Consider the following 20,775-nt stretch of genomic DNA (forward strand, 5'->3'; position numbering starts at 1 on the left):
AAATCTTCTGGAAAGTTGTAAAATGTAGAAAGGGAAAATTAATCCTTATGTTCATTTCTTGTAAGATCTAATCTATTATCTAATGAATGATCTGTTTTTAAAGACCTAAAGCATTGTTTGAAATATCTATTGTTGTTAATATATGTGTTGATAAAGCTGTCTCATTTAGACATCTACCATTAACTAACATTTTGTATCCTTTAAGGTATCTCTCTGAATTCCTTTACGCATGGTTGATGTCAACATTGAGTCGTGCCGATGGCTCTCAAATGGCAGAGGAAAGGATAATGGAAGAGCAGCAGAAAGGCCGTAGTAGTAAAAAAACAAAGAAAAAAAAGAAAGGTGCTGTGGATTATTTTTAAACTTAAGAACAGAGTGTACTTTAATTTCTACAAATAAATAGATGGAGAGCTACTCGTGAGTTAGTCATTATATTTTAGTTCTTGTTCCTCTTTTCAGAAACTATAAGGTAGAGACTGAGTCCCAGTATCAATGACATAAGCTTTTTGGTTCCTTTCCTTGCTTTCATTTCTTTGCTGTTCTGTGTATCAGAGAATCTTTGATCAAGAAGTAGCCACGTGGAGTGTGCAAGCAAGATACCGGTGAGGGAACAAGACAGCAGGAGGCCAGTGACCTATTGACAGAGCCAGATAGCTCAGGAGGGCAGTAGTTCTGGAGCTGTGCTGTGGTAGCGGGCACCGAAAGGTGGTTACAGAGCGCCTTGAGGCATCACCCAAGAACCATGAGGGAAGAGAACCGTTTCAAAGGGACTGCCCTATTGATCACTTAGGGAAGGCTATAGATACGGCTGCAATTATTATAAAATACTACTTCATATTTCCTTAGGACTTAAAGCAGTTTGGATGGGTCATTAAATCACTGTATTTGTGGGTTTCCTATATAAGAGGTTAAATCTGGTGAATTCAGAAAAGTTATAATTACTTTATACTGGAATTTTATAGTATTAGCTATTTGGGGACATGATTATTATATTTTATTTGTAGATTTTGACCATAAATAAAATTTAACCTGTAGGAACACACTGAAGTTTTAATTTAGTATACAAGCTGAAAGATTTTTTAAAATTAGATTTTCTTTTGCAGTAATGCAAGAGGGAGGAGGAAAAGATTATGGAAGATTATGTTTTTCTTTCTAATTACAGTTCGCCCATTGAGCCGAGAGATCACAATGAGCCAAGCATATCAGAACATGTGTGCTGGAATGTTTAAAGTAAGTTATTGAAAGTAAAGTTCTTTTTGCCTTTTAGCTATATCCCTATTATATAGTTTATTTAAACTGTTTTCTGTGATTCTTTCCATATTATAATTTCACCTTTGTTTTACTTCCTGTCTGCTTGAAGATTACCTTTATTATCATTAATTTTTTCAACAACCATTTGAACCCTTGCTTATGTGTGAGACACTTTGTACTGAGTACATTGCAGGAGATACCAATTCTATATGGTGCTTGTTTGAAGTCTCCAGTGACAGGCCAGTTGATGTATCTGTGACAGGTAGTAAGAAAAGGAAGAGAGTACTTCTGATTGATGATCAGGCAAGGCTTCGTGGAAGAGATGGAATTTAGGTTTTTTAGGAGTGTATTAGGAAGAGGGTGAGCTCCACAACGAATGGCTTAAGCAAAAGCAGGTCTTTTCAAAAGGCAGTGGGTACTAACTCTTAAGTTGTACTTGGCAGTCCAAGAAATCATTTGAGGTGACTCACATTAAAATGCATAAAGCAGAACATGGACTTCTCTTTGAAAATAGGACCTGTGCTTATGACAATTATATGTCCTCATTTCTTCAGAAGTGTTTGCTTGAAGGTTTTAAATAGCTGTTTCTTGTCTTCCATTCTGTATTGATGAGTGTTCACTTTTTTCATATTGATTTCATCTTTTTTCTTGTTCCCTTTTTCATTTAGACCATGGTAGCATTTGACATGGACGGCAAAGTACGTAAACCGAAGTTTGAGCTTGATAGTGAACAAGTTCGGTATGAACACAGGTTTGCTCCATTCAACAGTGTGATGACCCCGCCGCCAGTGCACTACTTACAGTTCAAGGTGAACCTGCTCAATGAAATTGTTATGAAATCTTTAGTCTTAGACCTTCTTAGAGAGATGCTGTTTGTACCTAGCCATCTTGTTACATTAACAGTTATTTAAATCATAAGAATAATATGAGGTAGCATATGAGGGTTGAGAATTATATATTACCTAGGAAAAAATAGGGAGATGTGCTGAATGTTTGCCCCAGTGTCTGTGTATGAGTGGATAGAAAATGTAGAATTCTTTAATAATTAGAAATGGGATTTTAGAGTTGTTCATATTAAACGTGTTTTGAATTATACTTCCCCTTCTTTTTAGGAAATGTCTGACCTCAATAAATATAGCCCTCCTCCTCAGTCTCCTGAACTGTATGTGGCAGCTAGTAAGCACTTTCAACAGGCAAAAATGATATTGGAAAATATTCCTAACCCAGACCATGAGGTGAGACTGGATTCACAGTAATTCTAGGGGAAAAGCGTGGCAGGAAATACATCTCTTACTGCTGGATGAAAGTTAATTATGAAAGTGAACTTTAATAGTGTTAGTGAATAGAACTTGTCGTGTTTCTGCGAAGGATTTCAGGTAGTTTTGTCAAACTAACCTTGTCAGACTTCAAGTTATTTTAAGAATGAGGTGATATAAATACCTGCTTTGTATAAATTTAGAAGTCAATGCAAAGACAAATTACAACTCAAAATCATAAAGTAAGAAGGATAAGCATAAGATCCAGACTGATCTGATTCATAGCTCAAAATGTAAGCATTGAAACATTTCTGTTTTAATCAGTAGTTTGTTAAAGGGGCCAGGCGTGGTGGCTCACACCTGTAATCTCAGCACTTTGGGAGGCCGAGGTGGGTGGATCACCTGAGGTCAGGAGTTTGAGACCAGCCTGGCCAACATGGTGAAATCCCATTTGTACTAACAATACAAAAAATTAGCCAGGCGTGGTGCATGGCTGTTTGTAATCCCAGCTACTGGGGAGGCTGAGGCAGGAGAATCATTTGAACCCGGGAGGCGGAGGTTGCAGGGAGCCGAGATTGTGCCATTGCACTCCAGCCTGGGTGACGAGTGAAACTCCATCTCAAAAAAAAAAATTATTAAAATGTAACTAAGTCTTACATAAATATGAAAAATGACCGGGTCAGTTATCACCGGAACAACCTTATTCCACTTGACCATTTAAAATAAAGGCTACTGCTTTTGAAAACTCTGAGATATCAAAATAAACTTGGAAAAAAAATTGTTTCAGGCTTTTGGTATTTTAATAATTTACCATATCCCTAATTTTATTGAAATACATTTATTTTCTAAAAGTTACTGTAACGTGTACATACTGTTTTGGGAAGTATATCTTGGGACCGCTTCCATAGAGGGGTAGCTTAGCAGTGTTTGTCAAAAATCATTAATGCTTAGAGTCAGCAATTCTGCTTTTTGGGATTTATATAGAGACATGAACACATATAGGAAGTGAGAGTGACGAATATAAGAGTATTCATTGCAGCAGCATTTCTAATAGCAAAAAGTAGGAAGAATCAGTAGTATCCATCAACAGGGGACTAATAAATTATGATACATTCATACAGTGGAATACTGTGCAGCCTTAAGAAGGATGAGGAAGATCTTTATGTACTGTGATGGAATGCTCCTTATGATTTAAGAAATCTAAAAAGAAAGGTGCAGTTTAATATGCATAGTATGGTGCAGTTTCAATAAAAGGGAGCAAGGAAGCCTATATGTATGTGTGCGAGTATAAAATATCTTTATAAAGATAATACCAGAATTGGTAGTTTTGTTTCCTTCCTTGGAGGGAAGCAGAGTGCCTGGAAGAGAGATAGGAGAGACACTTTTAAAAAATTATATGTACCATCTAAGAAAATATAAAGGGGGAGTCTAAAAATTTGAGGAGCTACCTATGATGACATATTTCATTTAGTGAAACTTCATTTATTCAAAGATGAGTCTGTGCTCCTAATACTATGCTGTACTGCCTTTTCAGGACTTTGCAGCCTAATTTTTTTGTTATTCAGGAAAGCAAGATAAGGTAGCCATTTCAATTCAGAGTTAATTGAAATGAAGTTCTATATTATTAAAAGAAATATATTTATAATTTTAAATTGCTTTTATTTAATAAAACATCAACACTTCCATTATACAAAGTTTCTATTAGTATCTGTAATTAATAAATTTTGACTGGCCACAGTGGCTCACGCCTATAATCTCAACACTTTGGGAGGCCAGGGTGGGAGGACTGCTTGAACCCACGAGTTCAAGACCAGCCTGGGCAACACAATGAGATCTTCTCTCTATAAAAATTTTAAAATGAGCTGGGTGTGGTGGTGCACAGCCATTTGGGAGGCTGAAGTAGGAGGATTGCCTGAACCAGGAGGTTGAGGCTTCAGTGAGCCGTGTTCTTACCACTGTACTCCAGCCTGGGTTGACAGCAGGTCTCAAAAAAGAAAAAGAAATTTTGACTATGAAGTTAATGTTTCAGTAGTTTTATGTTCATGTTTCAGGTTAATAGAATTTTAAAGGTTGCCAAACCCAACTTTGTGGTTATGAAGTTATTGGCAGGAGGACACAAAAAGGAATCTAAAGTGAGTACATTGTGGGAAAAATAAGTGGTCTTAGATTATTGTGAAGTTTCATAATTTTTGCAATAAGATGTGTAAATATTATAGGAAAAATTAAACCACTGAACAAAAATCATTCTAAAAATTTTAGTTCAGCAGCAAAAAATTAGAGCTTGCCATTTTGTCTTGAGATGTATATTTTGTTGAGTTAAAATTTCTAAAGTCTGCCTATACGTTTTCCATCTCCTTGCTGTGTAAATTACTGAATAACTTGGGGTAAAAAAAGAAAATTTATGTAAAGAAATTTTATGGGAGAAGTATGAGGTATTTAAAAGTCATCTGCCTTTGGGAAAGTGAATGCTTTAATAATGAAAGACTTCTTTGTAATGGCTCAGAAGAGGAAGAGTCTAAGCTTTTCTTGGTAATGTTATATCATCCATGCTACATCATCATTTCAGAGCAGAGATTCTGCACTGTGGAGAGGCCAGCCGCGGAGGCACCGTGGGGGCATTTGCCTGTGTGTGTTGTGCACCTTTTCTTCCATTGTTTCCTGTGATCTGCCTTCCTCCTCTCCTGCCCTGGTTTCCTACTGACTGACTCTCATCTCATTGCTTAGTTCTATCAGTTACCCGGAACTAAAAAGTGTGCTGACCCCTGATCTAACTGAATGCCTTTCCTATAATTTTTGACTATTTATCTTTTAACTGTTCTTTGAAGATAGAAAACAGCTGGTCAGCCTGTTTTCTTATGATCTTCATAAAACTCAAAAACAAATTAATCAGTTTTTCTTCCAGGTTAGTTCCTACCTTTTTTGTCATTAACCTAGTTTTTAAAATCTATTTTGTGCTGCCTTGTTTCTAAGAACACAAGAAACTCTAAAATAAAAATAGTCTTTGTTTTGTGTACCATCTGAATATTTGTAGATACATTAATTGAGTTTCTGGTTTTCTTTAACAGGTTCCTCCTGAATTTGATTTCTCTGCTCATAAATATTTTCCTGTTGTGAAACTTGTTTGAGAGAGACTGGGAAGGTGGCCATAAAGGGGCAGAGTCTTCTTTCAGACCCAACTCTTAGAGGGCACATCACCAGGCTCCACATCACGGGAAGTGAGATGGATTTCTTGGGTAACAACTCATTATAAGGAATACTTTTAGTTTGACAGCCTTATATGACATGAATGAAAACTGCTGTTTTAAAGTGGTTTATTATGTTCCATGGAAGAAACTGGTCTTATTGAATGCATTGATGAACGTTATATGGTTTTATTACAGATTTAATCACAAATCATTTTTTATGAATGATTGAGTGAAAATAGTGTTTATAAAGGTTAATAAATTTCTTGACAAAAAAAAAAAATGCACTGCTGGAGATGAAAAACAGTAGGTCTTTGTCCAGGTTAAGAACTGAAGAAGGTGTATGCTCTTTAACATTTGAGTAGTTCCAAAAACATTATCCAAAAGAAGTTTCAAATCAAGGGATTAATTAAACACTTGTATGAGATTTTGGTAAAATACATTTAGAAGGGATTTTTGGGAGGGCCTCTAAATTACATGAAAATTGTGATTTTTATGTGTCATGACATCACAAATTATATATCTGTAAGAATACAGATGTGTAAAAAAAATCCTTTTAGCACTTTTAAAAGATTATACATTGTTTGCTGGTGACATGCAAAAAGGAGGCAGGCAGAAATGTATATAGATTAAAATTTAGGACTAGGTTTAAATGTGGTGTACTCCTTTTTGTTTACTTCATATTCAGTTTAACCCATGAAACATTTTCAAATGGGTGTCTGTTCAGTATCCTCTGGCTTTGAAAAACTGACTACATTCCCCTGTGCTTGCAAGTGCCTGCTGCCAGAGGCCCTCCCCTTCCTTTCCTGCTTGTCCTGTGTCTGCTCTGTTTGCGGTGGCAGCTTTCTAGGCCTCTTGGGCCTTCCTTTTTGTCCTCTGTAGCAGGCAATACTCTTAGCAAAATGAGTTACTCTGTGGTGTAAATTGGCTTTGGTGGCTTAGCCTAAGACTAGTGACAGTTTTATATTTGGTCTGTGGTTAAAAGGGTTCTCAGCTTCAAATATCTTAACTCTGATTTGGTACCTTTCATAAAAACATGATAGTATAGTGAAACTTTTCTGGCAGTACTTTAAAGCAGCTAACCTGACTGAACTTGCTAAGGGTGTTCCTGTTGCCCCTCTTTGCAGCTAATGAGCTCTCTTGGCTCTCCTTTCCAAGAGCGGTAATACTTGTGTTATTCAAGAACAGCCATTAGGTGTCCTGAAATTTCAGAACCGAAAAATCTTTAAAAAAAAATTTTTTTAAGTAGCCTGTACAATAGAAACTTCAATTATGGAGAGACAAAGAGTATACCTGTTACTGATGTAGTTACTTTGTTGAGAATGAAAACTGTTTCTGGCTGGTAATTACTGAATGCTTTAAACAAAAAAAGGCAAAGGAATGGTAGGAAATAGGCAAGACAAGAAACAAAGAATCAAAAGAAAAAGCAAAGAGGAAAACAGAATGAGCATGGACATTTGGCAAACAACCAAGAAGAGAGCCTGAAGCAAGTTAGAAAGCTGAGAAATTATTATTCTTTCCCAGTGGCCAAGATACAAAGTATAAAAAATATGTCCCCCTTAAAAGCAAAAAAAAGGAATGTAGATTAATGCAACAAGGGCCCTGCTAGATGATGGGATCACTTTTAATTAAGAGGGTGTGCTGGCATTTTTTAGCTACTATGTCTGATTGGGTCTGCTGGTATAGACGAGCATCTAGGTTATTTTGAAGTAGGTCTTCCTAAGTAAAAGTTTTCCTATTAACCCATTATCAACTAAAAAAGATTGATTAGTGTTAGATTTATCAGTGTATGTTACTGACAGAATCATGTGGTTTCCTTTAAGTAGCTTTAATTTTTGGTTTTTAGTTTGTTTAGAGAGGAGGTTTCACTATGTTGCCCAAACTGACCCAAACTTGTGGGCTCAAGCAGTCCTCCTGCCTCAGCCCCCAGAGTAGCTGGGATTATAGGCAAATGCCTGCTTGGCTAGTTTTTGTTTTTAAACAGCAGGCTTCTAATTATAAAAACAAATTTGCCATTTTATAATTTTTAAAGTAATCTGCCATTCAAGGTACTTACTGAAAAAAACAATAGGAGAAATAAGACAGTCTCCTGTCATAGAGCTTTTATCATCTTACGACAAATACAGAAAAGCAACAGGTATTGAAAATGCAGTGAAGAATATGCTGTATGCTGGGTAGGAGAACCGCCCCACGTGAAACTTTAGGTGACAAATCCCCATCGCATCTATTCAGGAGGCACTGTTGGGAAAAGGGTCCCAGACAGAATGTGCACAGGCTTGGAGGGGAGAGGGTAGCAGCCTGGCCGAAGTATAGAGCAGGAAAAGGATGGCGGAGATGAGAGACAAGGAGAAGCCGATACCCAAAACCCTGGGAGGCCACAGGTTAAAGATTTTGGACTTTATTCTGATATTGGTAGATTCTACTGAAGGCTTGTATGCAGGGATATGATGGGATCAAGTCAAATCTGCTTGCCTGAGAATGGTTGAAAAGGGAGGCAGGGAAGCCAGTCACGTGAGAGAAAATGTTGGTCTTAACAAAGGTAGTGGCAGTGCAGGTGGAAGAAAGTGGATGAAATCAAATGTTTTCAGAGGTACAGCTATAATGGGACATGGTGAATGAGAGTTTCTGCCAAAATCAAGGATGATTTTTCAGAAATTTTTTTGGCTTTGGCAACTAGACGATGGTGGTGCCACTTGTGTAGATATCTAGGCAAGGTAGGAGACCAGGTTTGGGATAAAGATTGCTTTAGACATTGAGATATCTTTGGGACATCCTGGTGAAGATGGCAGGTAGTTTGGTCTCGAACTGGGAGGTGCCATCTGGGGTGGAGATGAACTGAGGACTCAGTAACTATAGTCACTGTAATTTTCTGGGGGTTGCCGTTGCTCAGGGAGCTCCTAGAGTAAGGGACTGAGATAGGTCCCAAGGAATAGACTTGGGAGGGCCAGGGAATGGGGAGGCCACTGAGGTGGTGGGACAGGCTGCAGGGAAGAATACCTCAAAATCATACGAGGCCACTCTTTGACAAGTGTGCCTGTTTCACCGTTTTGTTTGCACAAGACTCTAAGACAGTATACTGCCTTAAATAAAGTGCACCCTGTTTGGAAAAGTTCAGGAGAGGTGGGTGTTTTCCTTGTTCCTCTTTGGCTATGCTCTGGGCACTGGAAAAAGCCTGCAAAGGAGACTTACCAGGAAAATAAGCAGAATGAGGGCCATATGCCGCTCAAAGGCCACTAAGAGAAGGACTGAAAAGAGCCCATTGAACTTGGCAAGTAAAGATTGCTGGCGACTGGGGCGAGCTCTTTCTTGAAGGGGTGGGGCAGAAGCTGGAAAGTCAGTTGAGGTGTAGACCATGCAGTGAGGAAAGAGCGACTCAACTGGGCTTGAAGAACTGACTTCCCCATATTCATACTTGCCCCACTCTATTCGTGGAGTGGCTGGTATGATCTTAAAAGATCATAAAATGCAAGCATGGCCACTTGACAACTCTAGTTAAAATCCACTGCTCTCTAATGAATGACCTAGTCTTTACCCAGAATGCCAGTTTGACCCCTTCTGCCTCTCCTACTTCGTTTCTGCCCTCTCCATTTGGCCCCTCAGGCTGCAGCCACATTGGCCCCCTGAGACCCCCAAGCCTTTAGTATCAAATTTTGGAGACTCACATGAAGTTATTATGCAACAGCTGAGTCTTTACACTGATCACGAGATCAGGAGATTGAGACCATCCTGGCTAACAAAGTGAAACCCCATTTCTACTAAAAATACAAAAAATTAGCCGGGCATGGTGACATGCATCTGTAGTCCCAGCTACTCGGGAGGCTAGGACTACAGATGCGTGTCACCAGAGGTGACTGACTGTTCTATTTTGTTGGAACAGCCCACAGCCCTCTCCATTGTTGGCTGAATCTGTCGTGATCCCTAGGGCAGCCTGGAGAAAGCATGCAGAGTGCACACGTGCTGAACACAAAGCTTTCGGGGTACTGTGGGTTGAAGACATTGTACTGACAGCCCATCTCATTCCACAGAAGGTTTAAGGCAAACTGCCATCCTTAGTCCACAGTTTGAGGGTGGATTCTTTAAGGATCTAATAGAGGATGAAGGGGGAAAGCAAAAAAACAGAGCTGTGACAAGTTTTAAAAGTTGAACAGAACATTTTATTTCTCAGCAATTCTATGCGTACAAATTAAACATGAGATGAATAGAGACTTTATTGAGAAAGCAAGAGAAAATTCCTATCATCAACCCCAAGGAGGACTCAAAGTGAGGTTGGAAGAGGACTTAGAAGAGTATGAAAGTACTCTAAGATTTTATCTAAGTTGCCTTTTCTGGGTGGGAAAGTTTAACCTTAGTGACTAAGGACATCACATATGAAGAATGTTTAAGTTGGAGGTGGCAACATAAATTGCAAACAGGGCCTGCTTCAGTGACTGTGTGCCTGTAGTCCCAGCTACTCGGGAGTCTGTGTGAGGCCAGGGGTGCCAGCACACCAGCTAGATGCTCTGTAACTTCTAGGCCCCATTTTCCCCTCTGAAAATAAGAGGGTTGGATCAAACGATCTCTGGGGCCTTAGCATCTCAAATCCTGTGGATCCTCCTACTTACCCCTTAGAGAGCCTTACTGGGAAGTCAGTCATTAAGATGTGGCCAGTTATTTGCAAGTGGTAAGAGCCTATTTACCATAAATAATACTAAGAACCAACTCAAGTCAAACCTTAATGCCATTGTTATTGTGAATTAGGATTAAGTAGTAATTTTCAAAATTCACATTAACTTGATTTTAAAATCAGTTTTGTGAGTCATTTACCACAAGCTAAATGTGTACACTATGATAAAAACAACCATTGTATTCCTGTTTTTCTAAACAGTCCTAATTTCTAACACTGTATATATCCTTCGACATCAGTGAACTTTGTTTTCTTTTACTCCAGTAATAAAGTAGGCACAGATCTGTCCACAACAAACTTTCCCTCTCATGCCTTGCCTCTCACCATGCTGTGCTCCAGGTCAGGCCCCTTTTGGCCTGTTTGTTTTGTCAAAAACCTAATCTGCTTCTTGCTTTTCTTGGTAATATATATTTAGGGAAGATGTTGCTTTGCCCACACACGAAGCAAAGTCAATAAAGACCACAAATGTTCAAATTCTAAGCCACTTAATAGCGTTTTGTACATTAAAAATGACAAGGGTTATTATACAAGTAGCCTTTTAAAAAATTCTCACACAGAACAGCTTTGTATTTAGACTTAATTAAAGCTGTTGCTACTTTGCTAGTGACGTTTGTGTTAACAGTCAGTGCTCTAGGCCATTGATTGATTGTCAGAATCAGAAGTGACTACACAAGAGCATTAGCCAGTCAGTCTTTCAGTGAGAACAGGTAACAGGCTGGCACCAGCACTTGGTACAGCACGTGGACAGGACGACGCCAGACGGAACCCAGAGTTCTCTGTCTCTCCTTCACAGCAGATGGACTCTTCTATAGGTGGCTGTTAATTTACACAAAGTTATATTCCAGAATCAGGAAGCCCCGCTGTCGCCAACACTTGAAGGAGAACTATGTTCCAGTTTTGGTGTTGAACTTCTCACGAAATACCTACTACCAAAAATTGTGACACCTTATTAGACACTTCCAAAGTACCCCCCAAAAGCTGTTTAAAAGACCATTCCATTTTTTCCTACACAAAGTACATACTAAAATTTCACAATAATCATCTTTAGATGTACATTTTATTTAGTACATTTCACAGTTTTCAGTATTCAGTCCCTCATGAACATTTTATAGTCATCTCTTCGGCCCTGTTGTGAAATATGTGATTCCAGTTCAATTCAGAGTGTATGATTCTGCTTTTCACGCTGATCAAGTAAATTTATGGTGTCTCTTTTCTGATCTTCAACATTAAAAACTAAAAAGGAAAAACACATAATATTCTATAGAGTATTAAATGAGATACTAGCCCTAGGCAGGTCCCATTTTCTTATCAATTTCTAGAAACTGTCATAAAGAGGACTGTATCTCCCACAGCAACACTGTAATTGGGAGTTGTATTCCTCATCAAGGACAAGATGGCAACGGTGATATGGGAGGGGGACAGGGAAGTGCTGGGTAGAGAAGGGCAGGGTCACTGGCAAGGGCTCCACCCTCAGGCCTGTGCCCATGGACCTAATGAGAACAAGGACTCCTGTCTTCTTGCCCAAATGTTGCATTTTCCAAGACCATTCTGGCCTGCCATGCCACCCATTCTGTGCCTATAAAAACCCTGAGACCCCAGCGGGCACACACACAAGCGGCTGGACGTCGAGAGGAACACACTGGCAGAAGAACACATCGAAAGACGCTGGCAGGCCATTGATGGTGGAACGATTCGGACGCCAAGGGAAATTCGGCCAAGGACAGTAGGAGGAGATCCCGGCTGCTGAGCAGCCAGACTCCAGAGGAAGACTACCTTCCCATGCTATCCCCCTTCTGGCTCCCCAGCCATCTGCTGAGAGCTACTTCCACCACTCAATAAATCTTGCATTCATTCTCCAAGCCCACATGATCTGATTTTTTCAGTACACTAGGGCAAGAACCTGGGCTACAGAAAGCCCTGTCCTTGCGATAAGGCAGAGGGTCTAATTGAACTGATTAACACAAGCCGCCTGTGGACAGCTAAGCTGAAAGAACGCACTGCAACACACACCCAGTGGGGCTCCAGGAGCTGTAACCACTCAACCCTAGATGCTGCCGCGGGGTTGGAACCCATCCTCCCCACAACCTGCCCGTCTGCATGCTTCCCCTAGGGGTTTGAGCTGTGGGGCACTGAAGAAGAAAGCCATACCCCCATTGCATGCCCTGTGAAGGGGATAAGGGAACTTTTTTTTTTTTTTGAGACGGAGTCTGGCTCTATCACCCAGGCTGGAGTGCAGTCGTGCGATCTCAGCTCACTGCAAGCTCCACCTCCGGGGTTCACGCCATTCTCCCGCCTAAGCTTCCCGAGTAGCTGGGACTACAGGCGCCCGCCACCACACCTGGCTGATTTCTTTTTGTTGTTGTATTTTTAGTAGAGGCGGGTTTTCACCCTGTTAGCCAGGATGATCTCGATCTCCTGACCTCGTGATCCGCCCGCCTTGGCCTCCCAAAGTGCTGGGATTACAAGCATGAGCCACCATGCCCAGCTGGAACTCCTCCCCTTTCAAAGTGTCCAAATGGATGACCAACAATGTGCCATGAAACAAAGCTGAAGCACCTAAAGATTCCATACTTGTTTGTAACAGTGACATAATGCCCCATATGCCATAGAAAATGGACAGTATCAAGTGCACTCATGACATTTTAAATATAATCACCACGCTCCTGTGCAGCGTGACTCCCTTGCTACTGCACTTCTAATGGCACACGCTGCCTCCTGAGAGCTGTCTGCAGCTTCAGACAGCTCTTGTGACTCCAAAGCTCTCCCTTTACAGAGCTGATGTCTGTATGTAGCTTCTACCATCTGGTCTTACTCTATCCTTTTAACACACAGAAAACATAAAAAGGCACATCACAAATAAAACCTAAAACCACGGTCTTGATTTATAACTATGGCACATTAAATGGTAGTTTAATGAACATTAAATACCTGCCATATTAAATTAATGTTATCTGTTAAAGGCTCTAATAAAGTTGGAGCTAATGCTTTTTTCTTCTAATTTCCCTGGAACAAGTAAGGTCTCACTGTTTCAATGACACAATCTTAAAATAATGTTGAAGCTGATGTTGACATTTCTTCAGCTTCTTCAAAGAGCTGACAAGGCACTCATTTTCTTTACCTTACCTACTTACTTTGTTTAAAACCTTGCACAAGGTCAAGTCCTTAGGACACCTGAGTGTAGGGAATGAGAGATCCAAAAAGGCTTCACTGCAAAGCCCATCATTTAGTAGGAAACTAGGCCCAATTTAAAAGGTTGTTAGAGCCAGGGTGGTGGCTCACACCTGTAATCCCAACACTTTGGGAGGCTGAGGCAGGCAGATCACCTGAGGTCAGGATTTCGAGACCAGCCTAGTGGACATGGTGAAACTCTGTCTGTACTGAAAATACAAAGTTAGCTGGGCATGGTGGCATGAGCCTGTAATCCCAGCTCCCAGCTACTCAGGAGGCTGAGGCAGGAGAATCACTTAAACCCAGGAGGCGGAGACTGCAGTGGGCCAGGATTGTGCCATTGCACTCCAGCCTGGGCAAGAAGAGTGAGACTCTGTCTCAAAAAAAAAAAAAAAAAAAGTAAGAATAGAGGTAAGACAGTGACCAGACCGTGAAACATGCTCAAGAACATAAATGAGTGGAGTCAATGACAACAGAGAGTTTGTATTTGCTTCAAAGTCTGGCTGCTAGTGTATTTTGCCATTTGCCTTTTTAAAAAATTGCCTAAATAAAGACAGCTGAAAATTCAAATTAGGACTTGGATTCTAAAAATTCCAAACAACTCTGCCAATTGAAACAACTGACATCCTGGAGAAATAGAAAAGATGATTTTTAGGGGGACATTGTTGAAAAATCAGACAAGCACAGATTGAGGGACTTTCAACCAAATAACTGAGCCACTACCCTTCAAAAAAGACCAACAACATAAATGATAAACTGCTCCACGATAAAGAACACTAAAGAGGTCTGACAATAAATGCAGCGTATAATCCTGAACCCAGAAAAAAAGACATGAATTGGACACTCACTAAATTTCAACAAAGTCTACAGATTACATAATAGCATTGTATAAACATTAATTTCCTTATTTTGGTAATTTTACTGTGGTTATATAAGATGTTAACATTTGGGGAACCTGGGTGAAGGGTATACAGAAATTTTTTGCTTTTTAAAGAAGTCTAGATTATTTCAAAATGAAAAGGTAAAAAAAATGTAAGTATTAAAACATTAAATGAATAATGCATTGCCCAGATGGTAATAAAAGAAGGCATTGTTAGCCAGACGTGGTGGCTTACGCCACCCAGCACTTTGGGAGGCCAAGGCAGGCGGATCATGAGGTCAGGAGATGGAGACCATCCTGGCCAATATGGTGAAACCCCGTCTCTAATAAAAATACAAATATTAGCTGGACGTGGTGGCGCGCGCCTCTAATCTCAGCTGCTCAGGAGGCTGAAGCAGGAGAATCGCTTGAACCCGGGAGGCAGAGGTTGCAGTGAGCCGAGATCGCACTACTGCACTCCAGCCTGGGCAACAGAGTGAGACTCCATCTGAGGAAGAAAAAAAAAAAAAGGGCATCGGCAGGATCAGCAAGGCCGAAACTGAAGTGAAGTAGTTGTTACAACAACTCCTGCTGCCCTGAGGATTTCTGCTGAATTCTGAAGTTTATGATGATATTTTAAAAGTAGTTACCCTCAGAGAAGATGGGGAAGTAATTCATAGTCATGAAAACTGTTAAATAAAAAGGAAAGAAATCAAGCATTTATCCTATCTACCTTATACAAACAATACCACTGAGGTTTTTTTTTTTTTTTTTTCCCGAGACGGAGTTTCACTCTTGTTGCCCAGGCTGGAGTGCAATGTCACAATCTCGGCTCACTGCAACCTCTGCCTCCCAAGTTCACGTGATTCTCCTGTCTCAGCCTCCCAAGTAGCTGGGATTACATGCATGTGCCACCACGCCTGGCTAATTTTCTTGTATTTAGTAGAGACGGGGTTTCACCATGTTAGTTAGGCTGGTCTCAAACTCCTGACCTCAGGTGATCCACCATCCTCGGCCTCCCAAAGTGCTGGGTTACAGGTGTTAGCCACCACGCCCAGCTGAAGTGTCTATTTCTAAGAACATTCCAATTAACAAATAACATAAAAATGAATTGATACAGGCATTGACCATCAACTGGCATCACAAAAAGAAAGACGCCAGGTTGCAGTCAGCCAAGATCGCGCCACTGCACTTCAGCAAGGGTGACAGAGCGAGACTCCATCTCAAAAAAAAAAAAAAAAAAAAAAAAAGACGCCAGACATGATGTGCCTCCCGATGAAAGAACAAAAGAACACACCACCACTCATCTTACCGAGGGCTTGAGCCTGGACCTGAGTCTCATCAAGTCTCTGGGTATAGCTGCCACTCTACAGAAAACAGAGACCAGGCGAACTTGCTCAACTCCCCCATGACTCTATAATCAGCAGTATTCAGGCTGTGGGAAACTACAGTCACATGGCTTGGATTCTTTTTTTGTTGTTGTTGAGATGGATTTTCACTCTTGTTGCCCAGGCTGGAGTGCAGTGGTGCGATCTCAGCTCACTGCAACCTCTGCCTCCCGGGTTCAAGTGATTCTCTTGCCTCAGCCTCCCGAGTAGCTGGGACTACAGGCGCCCACCACCACGCCTGGCTAATTTTTTCTCTTTTTAGTAGAGACGGGGTTTCACCGTGTTAGCCAGGATGGTCTCAATCTCTTGACCCGGTGATCTGCCTGCCTTGGTCTCCCAAAGTGCTGGGATTACAGGTGTGAGCCACCACACTTGGCCCAGAAAAATGAATTTTAAGAAAGAATACTATGAGTCCATAGTGATACCAAAACAAACAAGTGTGTTGGAGGAGGGAGAGGAGTTCCTTAAAAAATGTCAGGTAATAAATGTGCTGTGATGGCAGCATGTAAAATGTCACCACTTGGGCAATGTTCATCAATGGATGGTAAAGCTACACAAGTTCAAAGCATCCTCTTCTAGATGACGTATTAATATCAAAAGGAAAATGGCCTTCTGAGACCTTGTGGGCACCACGTTAGCTAAGGGATCAACCAACCACCTGTAGGACCACCTGCTGTTATGCCTCCTGGGGAGAAGCAAGAATTCATCAGCCTGAATCCATCACAAGCAAACACAAGGCCAGAGTTTGATACATTCTACAAGATACTGGCCTGGACTCTTCAAAGATTCAAAATAATAATACAAAGGGCAGCTTTCATAGCTGCTTTGAAGCTCTGTGCACATACTGGGGCTTCTCATCTGGGAGGCAGACTGATCAAGTAGTGACCTAGCCATTTTGTTGGGAAATCCCTAAATGTCACTGAAAAATCATCCTACTTAAAGACTTGAGCCACACTGAATATGTTTCTAGAAACGATGCAGACTTTCCGAATGGTTTTCATCACCTTGGGCTTCTCAACCCTCACTTCCCTCCACTGCCCCTGGTTTAAAAGCTCCTAAAGAACAGACGATCTCCTTGAAATGACCCGTTAATTACAATATAATTTTGGGGATTCATTGGATAATCACGGTGAAGGACCAGGAAAGAGAAATGAAAGGTGACCTCGTCACCGATGTAGGCCCCATTCTTACCATCTATGTTTCTGTCATTCCCTGCCAGGGCTGCTTGCTTGTCTGTCTCAGATTCTGCTTCATTTTCATCCATGTTGTAGTCGTCATCTCCTCTCAGTTTCTGCTGGTTTCTCCCTGTAAAATTAGCACATAAAACATAAGCTACATCATTTCTGTCTTGATGTCACAGGACTATCAGAGCACAGGTGCTGGGGGTTAGCCATACTTGCTCACAATCAGATCTGTCTGCTGCCTCTCTGGAAATGGTAGGGACGCATGGGCTGGCTTCCAGGACAAGCACATGCATTATGTGTACTCCACTTGGACTCGGAATCTACAGACAGCATGGCCCTAAATACAAGGGTGCATTCTAGGCAGAACATGGAGAAACTAACAACCCAAATCTCAATTTTTTAAAGAGATAATCAACTCAAGATAAAAGAAAGGTGCCACTATTTTAGGAAGGAACGGATATCTACAGCTAATGACAGCATCTCCTTAGAATGGAGGGAGGAAACGGAGCTGCCACTGTGAGACACGTGAGAAGGTGTCCCTCATACTTAGAGCATGAGAGCACCCATTACTCTATTCTTCCCTGGAGTGGGCAGCAGCCAGAGAAGATGAGGACAAAAGGCTTTCAAGAGACCTACTCAAAGGGTTTAACTTACATATTTTATATGTGTATGCAGGCCGGTAAACAAAATCTTTTTTTTTTTTTTTTTTTTTTTTTTTGGAGATGGAGTCTCGCTCTGTCGCCCAGGCTGGAGTGCAGTGGCGCAATCTCGGCTCACTGCAACCTCCGCCTCCGGGGTTCAAGCAATTCTCCTGCCTCAGCCTCCCGAGTGGCTGGGATTACAGGCACGTGCTGCCATGCCCAGCTACTTTTTGTATTTTTAGAAGAGATGGGCTTTCACCATATTGGCCAGGATGGTCTTGAACTCCTGACCTCATGATCCGCCCACCTCGGCCTCTCAAAGTGCTAGGATTACAGGCATGAGCCACTGCGCCCGGCCAAACGATATCTTTTTTAAAAGTGCACACCTAGAAAAGCAGCTCTAGTCTCTTTCTCTGGCTCACTGCCTGGGGTGGAAACTGCACAGGCCTATGTGTCCAGCGCATTTCTTCAAATGAGGTCACCACACCTGCATCTAGAAGCAGGTGCATCCTGCAGGCACTGTGGCATCTCAGGCCCACCTTTGTTACGCTTTGTGACCAGCCGCTGAGGGGTCTGACACTGGAGCGCCACAGGCTGAGCGAGCCAGTGAGATCTCCCCGCCTCACACAACACGAGCATCTTCTTGCTGGGTGAGCACGGAACACAAGGACAGAGCAGGGATACTTAGGGGGAGGCTGACAAAATGCAATTCTTTAACTGGAACTTGGAAGGACACGTTCTTCAGTAAGACACTGAAGTGAAAATTAGATTTAAATGGAATCAAGGTAACTTCTGCAAATAAGTGTATTCTCCAACTTCTGTGACTTGGTCCACCCCAGAGCGCAGGTGTCATGTCCTCAGAAGTGCTCCTGGCTCAGGTGGGAAGGACATTTTCCATATCTGAAGGGACTGAAATACATCCCGGAATAGTCGGTTGATCTCCGATTCCTACCCTTTATTTCTTTAAAAAGAAAAGAGTCAACCAAACCAAAAAGGAGTGATTCACATGTCATTTTTTCTCAATGTTCACATATGCATTAACCTTCATCTACCCAATATTCCTTCCTTCCTTCATTCATTAATTCACTAGGCACTGATTGTCTAAATGGCACCAGACACTGCACGACGGTGGACATACAAAGATGGGGCATGTGGCCTGCCTGCCAGGAGGGGGCGTCCACTTGATGCTAAGCACCCATCTGCAGGCCACCCACTTGCAAGGTCCCCTCGACTCCCTGCCAATATTGCATCTAAAACCTCGAGTTCTAGAGCATATGCTGCTCTTCCTTCCTGCCTCCCTCTTGATAACGAATAAGAAACCTTCACACGAAAAGGAATTGGCAAATTGTGGACTGCTGTTTGATAAAATTCAGGGTGATATGTTGGTGCTGGGAAGGAGATGGAGGTGGGTTGGGTGTCTGGTGGAAGGGAGTCCACAGCGGCCCCCGAAACTTCACACCCACCTTCACCGGCAGCTTCCTGCTCCTCCTCCTGTCCGTCGGGGATGACAAGCTGGTCTCGCTCAGGGCCCTCCATCTCTGGATTTTCCTGGCTCACTGACAGGGCAGCCTGCACCTGTGGGGTCTGGCCCAGTTCTCTGGCTCCCCCGAAGCCTCTTCCACCTACAGGTCTGTCTTCCACCACCTGCTCCCGGCCTGGCTCCTGCGGCAGCCCCAGCCTGTCCCTCTGAGGCTCCTCCTCATTCACCACCTGGATCTCATTGGTTTCCTCTGTGCACAGAACACAGTTAGCTGTGACCTTGCCAGCATTTAAAAAAAAAAAAAAAAAAAAAAAGCAAAACCTGGTGCCACTCAATTCCCAGAGCCTTCCCAAGGAGTGGGGGTGGGGTGGGCTGCACACAGGAGAACAACCAGGTAGCTCCTTTTGTGACCTCAGCCACAGACTGCAGGCCTTTCTGTGCCTGCAGCTCACCGTCAGAACCGCGACAAAGGGAAAAGTAGCTTACCAAAAAAAAAAAAAAAAAAAAAACCACCTGGACTAAATTACCTTGACAAGGTACAAAGGGAAAAGGGTATCCTGCTGAGTGACCTGATCATCGTGTCCGCTGGAGCAAGCACTTGGGAGCCAGGGCAGGCAGGCCCACCCGGGGCTTGCTCACGGACACAGCAGCCTCCTGGTTCCCAGTGTCTGGGGCTCAGCCGCCTCCCCCGAGTCCCACAAGCCCACCAATGTCCTGCATAAAGATGCAGCCTGGGCCTTTCTCTACACAGCTGCCCAGGAACAAGGCACTTCGTTTACAAGGAGGAGACATCAGTCAGAGAAGCCCCAAAGCCCCAATTCCAGGGGCCCAGAGAGACACGTCCCTGCTCCTGGCTGCGCCGCTGCCGGGTTCACTGACTGCCTCAGCAGCTCGCTGGGACTGCTTCCTCTGATGGGGCTCTGGAGAGCTGGGAACAGGGCAACTGCTGGGCTCTGCTTACCTTTCTCAACTTGTCTCTTTGAATCCAAAACCACTTCGGAACTGGGGGCTGGTGTCTGGGACTTGCTGTTACCAAGCACGTTTCCCTTCCCTTGTGGCACCTCTGTGCGTGGCAGGCCTGCTGCCTGCAGCCTGGGCTGAGGCTCACTGAGGGCTTGGAGCTGAAACAGAAGCACAGGACAGCCAGCCAGGGCAGGGCTCTGTGAACAGAAGCAGTAAAAGAATCCTACCAATGCAATGAATCCCACCAATCCCACCACCATATCCTTCCAACCAAGACCCCGAGAAACGCCACAGTCTACTCTGGTCACGCCCTGGTCATGTGGCGTAAATCAGAAGACAAGAAGTTGAGTCAAGGTCTCCCAGAAAGTACTGTCAATACAGAATAAAACTGGGCAGTGATTCTGCTGAGAGGAAGCATTTACGGAATAATAAAATACCTAGGCAGAAGATCAACAACAAAAAAGACATGAACGACACAATACTCCTTGACGAAACAAACATCTGCAGAACCCTCAGCCTAGCAAGGGCAAACACACCTGCTTCTCAGGCACACACACAATATTTTCCAGGATGGACAAATGGCAGGCCACAAAGCAAGCCTCCATACACTTAAATATTTAACTAAAATCACACAAAGTAAATTAATAGAAATGGAATGGATTATAAATCAATAACAGGATGAAACTTATGACATTTGCAAATATTTGGAAATTAAACAACACACTCCTAAATAACCAGTG

At 42.4% G+C, this 20,775-nt stretch overlaps 2 protein-coding genes across 27 annotated transcripts in view; one reads left to right on the plus strand and one right to left on the minus strand.

The window, feature by feature from the left end:
• The window catches only part of NAA35 (N-alpha-acetyltransferase 35, NatC auxiliary subunit), an 81,780-nt gene extending 75,557 nt beyond the window's left edge, over window positions 1-6,223 (plus strand). For all 7 annotated transcript variants that reach the window (XM_003809171.7, XM_008961351.5, XM_055091990.1 and 4 more), the window contains 6 exons: window positions 206-342; window positions 1,163-1,230; window positions 1,920-2,060; window positions 2,364-2,486; window positions 4,559-4,639; window positions 5,573-6,223. In XM_003809171.7, the coding sequence (XP_003809219.2) occupies window positions 206-342; window positions 1,163-1,230; window positions 1,920-2,060; window positions 2,364-2,486; window positions 4,559-4,639; window positions 5,573-5,632 (610 nt within the window). In that variant the 3' untranslated portion in view covers window positions 5,633-6,223. The remainder of the gene's footprint in view (window positions 1-205; window positions 343-1,162; window positions 1,231-1,919; window positions 2,061-2,363; window positions 2,487-4,558; window positions 4,640-5,572) is intronic.
• Window positions 1-20,775, minus strand: part of GOLM1 (golgi membrane protein 1) — an 87,723-nt gene that overhangs the window by 2,650 nt on the left and 64,298 nt on the right. For 4 of the 20 annotated variants that reach the window (XM_055091994.2, XM_003809172.5, XM_034967469.3 and 1 more), the window contains 4 exons: window positions 20,034-20,193; window positions 19,056-19,322; window positions 16,959-17,072; window positions 9,821-11,585 (listed from right to left, as the gene is read on the minus strand). In XM_055091994.2, the coding sequence (XP_054947969.1) occupies window positions 11,509-11,585; window positions 16,959-17,072; window positions 19,056-19,322; window positions 20,034-20,193 (618 nt within the window). In that variant the 3' untranslated portion in view covers window positions 9,821-11,508. Of the gene's footprint in view, window positions 1-9,820; window positions 11,586-16,958; window positions 17,073-18,693; window positions 19,323-20,033; window positions 20,194-20,775 lie in introns of those variants that run through there. The other 16 variants (XM_055091998.2, XM_055091997.2, XM_034967473.3 and 13 more) reach the window with 4 other exon arrangements.

The sequence above is a fragment of the Pan paniscus genome, chromosome 11 (assembly GCF_029289425.2).
Source record: "Pan paniscus chromosome 11, NHGRI_mPanPan1-v2.0_pri, whole genome shotgun sequence".
NCBI classification, from domain to species: Eukaryota; Metazoa; Chordata; class Mammalia; order Primates; family Hominidae; genus Pan; species Pan paniscus.